The sequence below is a fragment of the Myxocyprinus asiaticus genome, chromosome 32, assembly GCF_019703515.2.
Source record: "Myxocyprinus asiaticus isolate MX2 ecotype Aquarium Trade chromosome 32, UBuf_Myxa_2, whole genome shotgun sequence".
Classification (NCBI taxonomy): Eukaryota; Metazoa; Chordata; class Actinopteri; order Cypriniformes; family Catostomidae; genus Myxocyprinus; species Myxocyprinus asiaticus.
Genome location: NC_059375.1, coordinates 27,399,013 through 27,413,200, shown reverse-complemented (window position 1 = coordinate 27,413,200; position 14,188 = coordinate 27,399,013). Strand labels below are relative to the sequence as shown.

Below are 14,188 nucleotides of genomic sequence, written 5' to 3'. Positions count from 1 at the left end.
CTTCAGGATAAGGCTTTAAGGTGGGATGTTTGGACAGCCTGTGTCATGTGAACGCATTCATTTGACCATCTCCATTTAAAGCACTCTGTAAGTCCTTTCCTGTTTAAGTCAGATTAAAGCCAAATCAGGCAATGTGTAAATATAATTGGAGAGTGTGTACACTTGTGCAAAACTCTCCTGACAAATTTGTAACTGCTGATGTTTCCATGTCTTTACAACAAACAAGTGGTCAGTCCTTTACAATATCACATTACAGTAACAACACAACAGGAGTAAGAGACGGCACACGGACAATATATAGTTACATGTAGTCAGCTGTGTTTAAGCAAGTGAGTATTGGCCTACAGTATGTGTATGTGCAAAAATAAATGCAGCAATGTGCTTGTATGTTTGGACAAAATAATTTTTTCTTTACAAAAATGTGCACTGTTGCCCAAAATGAGAATGAGTCACTTTTGATATTTAAAAGTGGTTTTGACTAATCAAGCGTTTCAAGCATAACTTTGCATTTCAGCTTTTAAGTTTACATCTTCAGTCTTAGGTAGTGATTTCTTGACATCCTTATCATATATATATATATATATATAAAGTTTAAAAAAAAAAAAAAAAAAAAAAAAGTGTATATATTGATAATGGGACATAAATACAAAATGACCAAGCAGCAGCATTGTGATTCATTGTTATATATGCTATTGACATCATTAAGCCATATAGTAGAACAACCAGTCATTTTCATTTAATCATCCCAGTATGATTACATTTTTGCTTACAATTTCTATACAGTGTATAACATATAATCTGATAAATACATACAAATAAAAGGCAATACATAGCAGGAGAGTTTGTGCAAACCACACAGGGTTATCAACAGCAGATGGCAGTGTTTCTCCCTCCACGAATCTATTATCACAAAAGGGTGTGTTTTCATCTGAAGCATAAAAGCCAATGAGGCCAGCAAACACATCTTTATGTTGAGCCTTCTCACTGGCATATGGAATTTTAAAATATGATTATTTAGAATGTGGAATTGTTTCTTTTTGAGGATAAAAGTTGCTGCTAAACACTTGTAAAGCACAGGCAGATTTCAGTTCAGCCATCTGTTAATGACTGATAGATAAATCCCATAGTTTGATTAGCGCAGTCCATCTTCATTGGTTCACCTTTTTGTGAGGGCACACAGGTTTCCATAGCTACAGTTGGTTAGGTTGTATAAAGCCTAGGTCTCCAGATTATAGTAAAGGAATGTTTATAGCTTGAATGCTTTGTTACATATAGGTGTTTACTTGTCAATTTTAAGTATATATATATATATATATATATATATATATATATATATATATATAATAAAAACTCAATTGCTAATTTGCTTCTAGGATGCTGTAAGGTAGCCTGCAACAGTGTTAGCTGTAAAAACAGACTTTGATCCTCTAATACAATGCGAATGATTTCATGAAGCAAAAATATAGCAAACTATGCCACTCTCCATCACAGTGAAAAGAAAACAAGAATATAAAAGCTTTCAACAAACAATTGTGTGTATAAAACAAAACTGGTGTCTTTGGGTAAATTTGCCATGGCCTGTACAGTCCTTATGGTATTATAAAATAAAGTGAATGTTGACTACAATAGATTTCTATTGTTATTATATACTGGTCATACACAAATATTATGGAAAGTTAGTATACATTCATATATGTCAACATCTAAATACGTATATACAAGTATATAGCTGGAATATAGAAATATATAAAAAAAAAAATTTAAAAAAAAAAGAGGCATAAGTAGTGCTTTGTGTTATAATCTAGTCTTGTATTTGTACTATAGTATTTTCAGTGATATTGGAAAACCCTCCATCAGTCAGAACTAGGCAGAGACCCAAGGGCCCTTATTATTGGATCAATCAAATTTGATGAGTAAAATGAATTCAAAAAGCCAAATCTGTTACATGCATTTATTCTAAACGCAGTGATACTGGTTTTCCTTTTAAAGGGGTCATATCATGAGAAATAAAAATTTTGATCTTATGAAATACTCTAAAATTGTTACCTGTACTATGAAAACAAACTGTACCTTTCAGAATTCAAACCTTCCTCAGACCAAAAAGACCATTTATTGAAACAAGGCTGCAAAAATGGCAAAAACCTGAAAACATTAACATATGTTTGTCAACAATGCCTATTCAGTGTTCGGAAACTTGAACCACCCAGTCATGGTGACGCAATGGGTAGAAAGTAGAACATATATTATTATTCCTAAACACAAGAAAACTAATAACAAAAGGATAATGTGGGAAAGTCCACCAAACCGTTCCTGGCAGGGTGTAGCACCTGCAGCTCTGCATATTCTTCTGAAGGATTCCAATGTTAGAAACAAGTTTATTTTTAACAAGGTCCCAGATCATTTCAGTCTAATCTTAACAGATTGTATCATCTTAACAGGCATTTTAGCCCAAATGTTTTGTGTGATCCAGTCATGAGGGATGGGGCAGCACAAACTCGCAACATGACTAAGGCCTGTTAACAACTGGTATTAAGATTAGAGCTGTCAGAATTCATGCGTTAATGTTTAAAGGTTTAACGGGTAAATTTTTCTTAATCGTGATTAACGCTTGATTTCAAAATCTGCAATTAATTGCGATTAACTACAAAAAACCGTATGCGATTAAAAAAATTTAATGGACTGACAGCATTTTGGACAATCAATTTGAAGCAGGACGACGCTAAATACATGGTCCAAAACGTATTGAGAATTGTCTTCTTCAGCCACAATTGTAGGTGTTCAAAAGTGGTCAAAGATGAATGTGACCACATTGGGCTCGTAGTGTGAACGCTCACCCTTTCAAATGCTTTCGAAAAGCAGCAAAGCACCAGCCACTAACCTATCAATCAATAGCTGCGTTAAAACAAGAGTTTAAACTTGGTTATATATGGCTTAAAAAGGAAATAACTGTCAGAGAAGAAATGTTGAAAATAACTGAGAACTCTGCTCTAAACATCATCTTTGCTCTTAGATTAAATGCAAATATAATTAAGAGAAATGGTGCGCTGGTTTTTAGCAATTTATTTTTCCTCTTTTACTTTTTTTGCTTTATTATCATGCAGTAATACACTGACGTAGTGATTGATGCATGTCGTAATCATGGCCGGGTCTAAGGAAGGCATTGCCCCCCTAGATTTTCCTTGAGCACCCCCAGAAACTTCTGATGCCCCCTGGACCAACACCGAAAGACGAATAATGGGGACCAAATCAAGAAAAATAATAAAAAGATGACATATACAGTTGCCCACCTTAAAGGTCATAATACCTCCCCCCAACCCCCAAGAAATATATATAAAACGAGGACAGATGCATGATTGGGGGGACAAATCACCCCTTTTACAATACTGAGCCCAAGGAACGATGTAAACCTTATTTTATTCTCTAACATGCCAAATTTACGCCAGCTACCCTTAAATATCATATACTTCTATGCCTTAATTAGATCTCTTGGACAACAGACATCACAGATGCACTGTTTGAACTAGCCATTTGAGGGGGCACTAAACATTGTGATTTCCTGTAGGTAATGCACAAATCTTGTTTAAGGGCACTATCATTAGGCAGTTGGTAGGCTCACCAACTATTGGACGTGTCTCTCTGATCAAGGCTGATATACATAATGGCGAACAAAATGTGTGGCATTAGACTGGCAGTGAGAGACAGTGGCAAGACCATATCATTACCGAGAAAAAGATCTAATGGGGCTGGTGCATTATGGCTGCTGCATAGAACCGGGTTGAACCTGTTTGTAGAGTCTGTTGAATCAGAGCTACAACATGTGGATGGCTAGTTGTAAATATATCTGGTTGATTGTATCAGTACAACATGGAATGTTAATTTATCTCTTCTTGTTTATTGAGTGAATGCGTTGAGTGCATTTACTGATACACAACTTCTGTTTATTCCTGATTTAAAATTCTGTACAGCCATCAAAAATCTGGCTATAGGTTTCTATAAATGGGTTGCAAAAGGTAAACTGTCATGCTTTTTTTAACCTAAATATCATATTCTTCCACATACAAATTGGAATGGGATAAACATTTGTAATATTTCTGGCAATACGAGCCCACTGAATGATTGTGCTCTACTTTACAATCTTAACAGATGACAGTTGGGCTGTTATGCTCCAAAAGTTGAATTTGTGAAATATACAAACATTTGGCTATTGGAATGCTTTCAGCTCTAGTGAGAAATAGTCACTAATGGGAAATGATGCACACAAAAATGTTATGACATATAAAATGCTGCCCTTGCTCTTTCTACAGCCTTAAGTATTCAGATATGCCAGTAGATTTCCCTTTACCAGCCAGCTGGAAGCAGGAGTAATTATTCAGGACAACACTTTGGGTGTATGTATGTGTGTTTAAATACACTGTATACCTCCATGCATATGCTCTGTTTGATCATACCGTGTATGCATAAATATTTAATACACTAGGACAGCCTTTTGGGGAAATATTGCATGTGCACACTCGTTTTGACCGTGTGCACCTGCTTTTGTGTTAATATTTAGAGAGATAATTCCCTCTGTGGAGGGGTAGAGCACATAGAGGCATTCTTTCATTTGGTCTTCAACTTGCCTTCCTTTGCCAGCTTTTCATTGAGTTGGCATAGCTGGCACAGGAATCCATCATTGGGGCCAATCTCTCTCTTGTGTCTTACTGTAGCTGTGGCAACTCGTACATCCATCTTGTGGCGCAGCATTAGGTAAGCGATAACAATAGTGGGCGAACGGCTGTAGCCCTCACGGCAGTGAACATACACCTTTCCTAAAAGAGAAATATGAAAGAAAGAAAGGTTAAAGAAAGAGGCCGAGTTTGCAGCACTAACTGAGACAGTGAGCTTCGTAAGAGGGCATGGAAATTGATGGTGCATGTGTTGGGGCCTCTCTTGTCCAGAAACATCAAGACCAGCTTTAAGGATACAATAAACGACAACTGGTCTGTCTACCTCATCACAAATATGGATGTGCAAAACTAAATATTTTCAAAATTTATGTTGTTGGGTTGTTTGAACAACTATGTCAACTAATCGGACTTATAGAATGCCTGTATAATTAGGTTGGTTTCAGCTTCACCGGACCCTGATCGGATGCGTTTCTTGGAAGTTGGTGGAGGGCGTTTTCATAATGCACATTCTTTTGTTCAAAACCAACTATATGTAGTGCAACAGAATGGAACAGAACACGGGTCTTGAGATGCATTTTTAAAAGTTTGACTACATTTAATGTAACACACTGTTTTAAAAATGCAACGCTCATGATGGGGCACAAAAAATAGCAGGAGTTGCGATGCAACGAGCACGTTGGAATGTGTTTGACTCTAGTGGTTGAGCTTTAAAGTGGATGCATCTTTTCCAAGAGGGTTTTACCTTCGGTACAAACTTTTCAACAGCTGAAGCACAGCATGCTAACAGCATGTTAATAAATGAACCGTCACAAAATATATCAAACATAAAAAATATGAAAAAATCTAGATGAAATAATTGACCTCACTAATCAAGTTGTTGGACAATTAGTCGACCATTATGACCCATCCCTATTACAAATCCTCTACAATCTGTTTCAACTGTCCAACCCTCCCTCAAACATGCAGGCATATACGTACACATTCATTATTGACCTGCACAGTCTCCTGGAGAAGTTCACCTTGCCAGACTCTGCTGTGCTTATTTGGCAGATGCTGCAAAGCATCTGAAACCTGATCCCTCCTCCACCCACAGCCCCACTTGCTGCTTCTCTCCCATGAGTGTGTGCTGTTTATGTGTCTAGGATGTAACCTTTAATGATTCCCAAAACACTGCTGCCGGTGGATCAATGCAGAGCCTATCTTTAAGACAGATTCGGTGTGACTCAGAGGCAGCGGGAACACTCAGCTCGTCATCAATCCCTCCGCTCATTGTGATTCTGCCTGCAAATGCACCAGATGACATCAAGCCCACTGTAAGCATGACTGTCGCAAATGTCTCAGCTGAGCTCTACTAGGCTGCAAAGTGGTAGCATATATTCTAGACTAGAGGTTTTGTTTCAGCTTAAGCTCTCAGTGAAAAGATTAGTGTTCTCCCTCAACCCAGGCTTGGCATCTTATTTACTGCTTCCTAGGCTCCTGCTGCCAAAATGACGTGCAATTAAGATGCTTTATAATTGCTCCTCTGTGTTAGTGATGGCATAAAATCCATGCCATAAAAGATGATTTAAATGCACCAATTAAAAGCAGGACTGGTGTGAGAAATCGACAAAAAAACTGTGTGTTGGGACTGCCAGATTCACTTTGGGATACATTACTATCCTGGGTATTTAACTGACCCTGGTATGTAATGCATGAGATTGGATACAGAAAATATTCCAATAAACCCCCTTTTGTTTGTTGTTTTTGTAAGCTCAGCATTAAGCTGAGCTATAAACACTTTGATACATTTAAGAATGCTGGCATATCGTAAAAGGGTTTGTGTGAAAAGAAGTAGCTTGGCTTGTTAGAGAAAGGTCAAGCTATGAACATGCAGATTGCAATGCCTCAGCATAGTTTTTATCTTAACTCTGCGAAGTCACTTTGTTGGCTTAATACTTCATAAATTATCAAGAAGCTTTGTTGTTTCACATGGAATGAAAAAGCTTTCTGTAATATTCTGGAAGAGGCTTCTTGTCTAATCTTTTCAGTGAACTGGAAATGCTGAATATTGAATGCTATATTTAGGTCTAAAGTGGGTGCCTGATAAAACGAAATAAAGCCGTTTTTAAAAAGAGAGTGAAGGAGTGCAGCCGACCTTTTCCATGTGCCAGAGCCTTATCGATAAAGTCTGACGCTTCCTCAAAAAAGGCACTGATGTTGAACTGCTCAGTGTCATTGGCCTTTATGCCATGGTACGTAATCCCAGTTCCTGCATAGAACTCTGCGTTGGTGTTCACGTGCATGAAAGAGTTTCCCTCAGCGACATTTAGTATGTGTGTCACACCCAGCCGCTGTAGACGCATCACATTCTGAGCCACAAACCTAGGGAGTAGAACCAAAGCACATGTTAGACTCACCTGGACCAAACAAACCAATTTTGTATGTCTTATACCCAAATCTCACAGATTGAACAAGCAGGTTTTTAAACTCTTAAAGTATAATAAAATTGATATCAAGACTCATTTTGATGTTGGCTTGACAAAGCCTTGTCTGAAAGTTTAAAAAAATGTTAAAGATCCTTGACGTTAGATCGGACAGATGGACGCACTGAGCACTTTATTAGGAACACATGTACACCTACTTATTCATGCAATTATCTAATCAGCAAATCGTGTGGCAGCAGTGCAGTGCATAAAATGGGTCAGGAGCTTCAGTTAATGTTTACATCAACCATCAGAATGGAGATAAAATGTGATTTAGACCATAGCATGATTGTTGGTGCAAAAACAAAAAAAAACATCCAGTGAGCAGCAGTTCTGCGGACAGAAACACCTTGTTGATGAAAGAGGTCAATGGAGAATGGCCAGACTGGTTCGAGCAGACAAAGTCTACGGTAACTCGGATAACCCCTCTGTACAATTGTAGTGAACAGAATAGCATCTCTGAATGCACAACATGTTGAACCTTGAGGCGTATGGGCTACAACAGCAGAAGACCACGTCTGGCACTTTATTAGGACATAGTGTTCCTAATAAAGTGCTCAGTGAGTGTAGCTAGATAGATAGAAACACTTAGTAGCTAGGGTGTTTTGAGTGGTTGTTATTTAAATGAATTAACTTTCCTCTTGTTGTTTTTCATCACCGCTGAATACCTTGTAGTCATACACCTAAAAAATAATCACATAATACCCAATGTTGTGTACATGTTTTATGTGTTTGTGATAAACGGTGGCAATCTGTGCATTCATGATTCATAGTTCCAACAAACCCAAGACCCTTCCATCCCCACCCAGAACCCTTGTCCCTGGGTCTGTCTGCTATTTGTGTGTCTACTTTGAGCTTGATTGAAGTGAATTGTGGAGTTGCTTTTAGTTGGCAGAGATGTTGGCATGTGTTAGAGGGCCCCTGGGGACAACAGTGTTCTAAACCAGAACAGACACACAAAGATGATCTTGGCTGCCGCCCAGAGGCATACAAAGAGCCATAGGCATCCAACGTAGTGCCCAAAAATAGGACTATGAGTCCACAGAGAAAGAACAAGAGAGGCAAAGAGAGAAGAGAGCTGAGCAGTGCTCTGCATGTAGTTGCATTGTCTCTGTTTTGCTAAAGCAAGTGGAACTTCTTTTTCTGCTAAAAATCTACGTCTCTCGTCCACTCGCTCCGCTCCATCCCTTGTGATTATACCATAGACATATAAGTGTATAAATGGGTAAAGGAGAATGCATATACAAACATTACCTTCTACATTTAAAGGCATAGTTCATCCAAAAATGAGAATTGTTTCATCAATAACCCTTATGTTGATCCAAACCCATATGACTTCCGTGGAACACAAAGTGAGATGTTAGGAAGAATGTTAGTAACTCACAGCCTCAGTCACCATTCATTTTATGGAAAAAGATGCAATGAAAATGACTGGTGACTGAGTTCAAACATTTTGTTAACATCTCTAGTTAGTGTTCCAAGAAAGACAGAAGTCATATGGGTTTGGAACCACATGAGGGTAAGTAATAATAACAGAATACTTATTTCTGGGTGAACTCTCTCTTTAACACACCTAAAAATAACATGAGTCTAATAGCCTAATTGCAATGAGAGAGTATTTCACCTGCTGTACCAGAAAAAGATGCAAAACACCCCTGTACAACCCAAATAAAGATAAAGGCTGCAGCCCTTTTGGTTTATAACTGGAGGATGTAGTGGCCCATCAGTCTCGGTTTCTGCCTGCAGCCAGAGATCTTCAGTGGTGATGAAGTGATGGGCTCCGATGCGCTGTCCAAGAACCATAATTCAAACTCTTCCCCCTAACCAGCAAGATTCTGTCTATATGGAGCCATTGCAGATTGCGGTCATATTTCTCACTGTGTTTGTGCATGTGTGTATAAAAGGAGAGCGAAAGAGAGAAAGTGTTTGCTTTGCATTTTGTTCACCTGTCCTGCACTCTGTTCACTGCAGTCCCTTCACATGCATTATTAATGTAAGTCTTACAAAGAGAGGTGTGCTATGAAGTGAGTGCCCCATCATGTACTATTACAGTACATACATTAAATAGTCAATGTAGTTCTGGAAGTCTCAACTTCACAAATTCAACAGAACCCATTTATGATGAACTGATCATTATTACTAGTTTTCAACAGAAACAGTGATTTACTAATGTTGAAAGCATTATCACTAACTTGCAGAAATTCAAAGACATTTTCTATTATATGAGATTACTTTTTATTCCTATAGACAGTATAATTTAGATTTATATACAACAATCATAACACTAACTGAAAAATAATCTCATTATATATCTGTATTCAGTTTATTAATCTACTCTACACAACCACTTGCACTGATCTGTTGCTGGACCACAATGTGGACATTAAATTACTTTTAACTATCTAGATGGGAAACAAATGTATTTCTATGCATGCTTAATCTTTCTTAAACATTATACTTGTATAATATTAGAATTTAAGCTAATAACCTGGGTGCTAAAGATAATTTAAATTGTCACTACCTTAACAGCTCAGTGAATTAAATAATTTTTTTTTTTTTTTTTTTTCTCTCTCTCAATATCTACAAATGACCATACAGTATGTAAATTCCTGCTGCTTGTGAAAGCACAGACTAAACCAGGCACATCAGACTCTGGTTTTATGCTCAAATTGATTTATTGTTAGAGATAATGTGCTTGTTGAGTTATCCAACACACTAATGCTTATGTGATCTTATTTATTAAAGAGAAGTGTCACAGGAATGATAATTCATAAATTGATTGTTTATATCCATAAGCTGCTTGTGTGAAGAGAGATGGAGGTTTGTTGCTAAAATCCTCAATGAAAATTAAAGCAAAAAAAATTTTGCCTACTCCACTTAAAATATAATTTTAGGGATAGTTCACCCAAAAATGAAAATTCCCTCAATACTTACCCTCATGTCATCCCAGATATGTATGACTTTCTTTCTTTTGCTGAACACAAATGAAGGTATTGAGAAGAATATCTCCGATTTGTTGGTCTATACAATGCAAATTGATGATGGCCAGAACTCAGGTCCAAAAAGCACTTAAAGGAAGCATAAAAGTAATCCATATGACTCCAGTGGTTAAATCCATATCTTCAGAAGTGATATGATAGGTGTGGGTGAGGAAAAACATTTTTTTTTTTTTTACTATAAATTCTCCTCCCTGCCATGTAGGTGGCAATATGCACAAAGAATGTGAATCTCCGAAAACAGAAGAATGTGAAAGTGAAAGTAGAGATTTATAGTAAAAAAATAAAAAAGATTTGTTTTTCACAATCTTATTGCTTCTGAAGATATGAATTTGACCGTTGGAATTTTATGGGTTATTTTATACTGCCTTTTTGTGCTTTTTGGACCATCACATTTCTGGCCACCATTCACTTGCATTGTATGGACCTACAGAGCTGAGATATTCCTCTAAAAATCTCTGTGTTCAGCAGAAGAATGTCATACAGATCTGGGATGGCATGAGGGTGAATAAATGATGAGAATTTTCATTTTTGGGTGAACTATTCCTTTTAACTATTGATGGAAGCCACAAACAACCTACTGGTAGAAATATTTTAGAGAACTAATCAGACTGATTTTATCTCTAAACTTCAATCTACATCAAGCTTTTGCAAACCACTCCTTTAGTAACACCTTAAAGTGCTTTGTATGGCTGGGCCCATATATGGTCTTAATATGCATTGGTAGTGATATATTACAAAGGAGCACGTGATTGGGGTTGAACTGAAGGGATTTTGTAACCAGTGGTCTCCGAGATAACGAGATGGTACCGATAGATAGAGGACAGTCTTTGAGAAAAACAGCTTTCCATGCGGTCTGACTCAACCATTTATTATTTCTCGAATAATAAAGCGTTATATGTCAGAATCTCAGTTTTCTGTGGGTTCGTGATTGTTCTCGTAGGTGGAGGAGGAGAGGTGACGTGACGCTCTCCATTCACAGGTTTTTGTTTTGCCCCTGGACAACGTAAAAGACTCATTTGCTTTTGTATTTACAAAAGGTTTTATTTACTGATGTGCCACATCACGATTCAAAACATTTGTCCACCAGCTGGCGATGTGTTGCTGAAACCTACCTGTCAGTCAGTGTTTTCCTGCCATGAGATGCATTTTGCAATAGTTTTAAGGCTCACTGTAAGATCATTTAACTTACGCATTGCCGATGTAAATCTTGGGAAACACCTCGTTGAAATGTTGTGCTGGCAGGCTGTAGAAACCGCTGCCGTTGGACAGCAGCTTGTTGAGTTGTTGTACAGTCGCCTCGTTGTCTGGTACGGTGACTTCCAGTGCTACCTTCGCGGGGCTATGTTTCTTCATGCTTCAATCCTTTTCCAAGAGCAATAAACAAGTGTCTAGTAATACAAATGTGACGGAGTTCGATTTTCCTGCATTTTATTTCCTTTCCTCGCGGTGTTTTATGCGTGCTTTCCTAAGACGCACGCGCGCACAGTCAGACAGACACACCCGGACTCGCCCACCGGCGGTCTGATGTGATGCTCCGGTGAGATCGGTAACGTAACTACGGAACTGGCGGAGGGTGGGGACACGAAGCGCACCGATACACAAGTCAATGAAAGCGACGTTAAAGGGGACGCCACTCGTTCGCTGAATCCTGACACATTGCAGACAACATTTCACGCGTTTCTGTCTCCTACCGTGCGTAAAACTATGCCCATAACGCTTATTCTTTACATGAACCCCGTTTTGTAACGCCCAGTGGTCGTGTTGCTTCTTGTCAAACGAGTCTACTTCATATAGAGCGTCGACCCCTCCCTTTCTGTACGGTTCGATTTGTGTGTTAATTGATGTTATGACAGGCAGGCTTAGCTACTGGAAGTGAGTAAGCTCTTTTTCTTTCTTTTCTTTTAATCCAACAAGTGGCTTTTTAAAGAAGAACACGTAACAGAAACTTAAAGGGATAGTTCACCCAAAAATATATTCTCTCATTTACTCACCCTCATGCCATCCCAGATGTTTATGACTTTCTTTTTTCTGCAGAACACAAACGAAGGTTTTTAGAAGGATGTTTCCACTCTGTAGGTCCATATAATGCAAGTGAATGGTGACCAGACCTTTTAAGCTAAAAAAAAATCACATAGGCAGCATAAAAGTACTCCATACAACCGGTGAGTGGTTTAATATGTCTTCTGAAGCAATGCTTTGGAAAGTGAAAGTGCAGATTTATGGCAAAAAAGGATTTCAATACTAATCTGTTTCTCACCCACACCTATCATATCACTTCTGTGGATTTAACCACTGGAGACAAATTGATTACTTTTATGCTGCCTTTATGTGATTTTTGGAGCTTTGAAAGGTCTGGTCACCATTCACTTGCACTGTATGGACCTACAGAACTGAGATATTCTAAAATCTTCATTTATGTTCAGCAGGATGGCGCATATATATATATATATATACACACATACATACACAATATAAAAATTTATTTTTTTCCCACATTTACTCACCCTTATGTTGTTCTAAACCCCTTTGACTTTCTTTCTTCAGCTGAACATGAAAGTAAATGTTCGGTAGAATCCTCAGTCACCATTCACTGCATTTTTTCCCCCTACAGTGAATGGTGACAGACTGTCATTGAGACAACATCGCCTTTTTGGGTTCTGAAAATGAAAGTCATATGGGTGTGGAACAACCTGGTTTTATTTGTGTGTAACCTATCTATCCCTTTAATAAAGTAGGCTTTTCTGCTTCTTAAATCTGACATCAGTTCCCCACTATTGTATCAGTCAGAATAGATTAAATGAAGTGGATCCTATGGCTAGAATTGTTTACGTTTATCAATGAATCGTGGTTCTCTTGTATTTTATCATAGTCACATTTAAAATAGAGTTTGAGTATTGCTAAGTTTACTCTCCATTGCCTTATTGTGTGTGTGCTACATTGTGGGGACCAAATGTCCCCAAAAGGATAGTAAAACCTGAGATCACCTACCTTTTTTATTTTATTGTTTTATGTAAAAATACAAAAAGGTTTCTGTGAGGGTTAGGTTTAGGGGTAGGGTTGTGGTTAGGGGATAGAAATTATCGTTAGATCTGTATAAAATCCATAAAATGCATGGAAGTGTATGGAGAGTTCCCACAATGATATAAAAACGTGTGTGTGTGAAATGTTAAGCCCATTTCATATTATTAATGTATTGATCTTTTTTAAGAAAGTCAAATTTTTCTAGTATTTCCTAATCTAAGTGATTGTGTAAGCATAGGTTTATACGTGCGCGGAGCGTGTCCCCTAGCGCAGAACGCGCTTTTATTTCTGCTCTCCGCGCGTTGTCTCTCTGCCCGCTATAGAGGCGCCGCATAACCTATGGCGGTAAATCAGTGCCAATAATCTGTGCGCATTTTTGACGCTCGCACGCGCGATAGATTGAAGCCACGCGAGGAAACGGGTACAATTCGCGCGCGCGTTTTAAACCCTTGTGCGCATTATTGACGTTCACTCACGGTAGTTAATTGCTGCGCGAGGAAACGAGAAGAACCCGCGCGCTCGTTTTACACCCTTGCGCGCACAAAATGTCCTGTGCATGCAATACAACCTCTCGCGCGCTAGGAAACCTCTCGTGCGAGTAAGATCATTCTTCTGCCTTTGCTCGTGCGAATATCTTAATTTTGTCAGTCATGGGGCGGTTTCTTATTGTTTTGTATGTAACCTCAAATTTCATTGGTTATTCCCCTTTCCCCTAAATTAGTTGTGATTGGCTCCCTTTTACTATGAAGAACCATAACAAACTGACTAATGACTAACATGCAGAGGGTCCCTTGATGAAGCCATGTCTTTCACAAAGTACAGGCGAGTTTATGGTTCTTTGTAGTAACAGGGAGCCAATCACAACTGACTTCCGGAAAAAGAAGATAACCAATGATATTTGAGGTTACAAACAAAACAGCAAGAGCCTGCCCCACGACTAACAAAATTATAAGGTGTTTGCGAGCAAAGGCAGAAGAATGACCTTGCTCGCGCGGCAGGTTTCCTCGCGCACGAAAGGTTGTATTGCATGCGCAGGGGA

General features: G+C 38.4%; 1 protein-coding gene across 1 annotated transcript; it reads right to left on the bottom strand.

Annotated features, from left to right (window-relative positions):
• Positions 1-590: 590 nt before the first annotated feature.
• LOC127423086 (dual specificity protein phosphatase 3-like) lies at positions 591-11,855 on the bottom strand. Its single transcript, XM_051667121.1, has 3 exons — positions 11,318-11,855; positions 6,802-7,028; positions 591-4,808 (listed from the first exon to the last, which is right to left on the bottom strand). Exons 1-3 carry the CDS (start codon positions 11,479-11,481, stop codon positions 4,600-4,602), a joined length of 600 nt encoding a protein of 199 aa, XP_051523081.1. The 5' UTR covers positions 11,482-11,855; the 3' UTR covers positions 591-4,599.
• Positions 11,856-14,188: the final 2,333 nt, after the last annotated feature.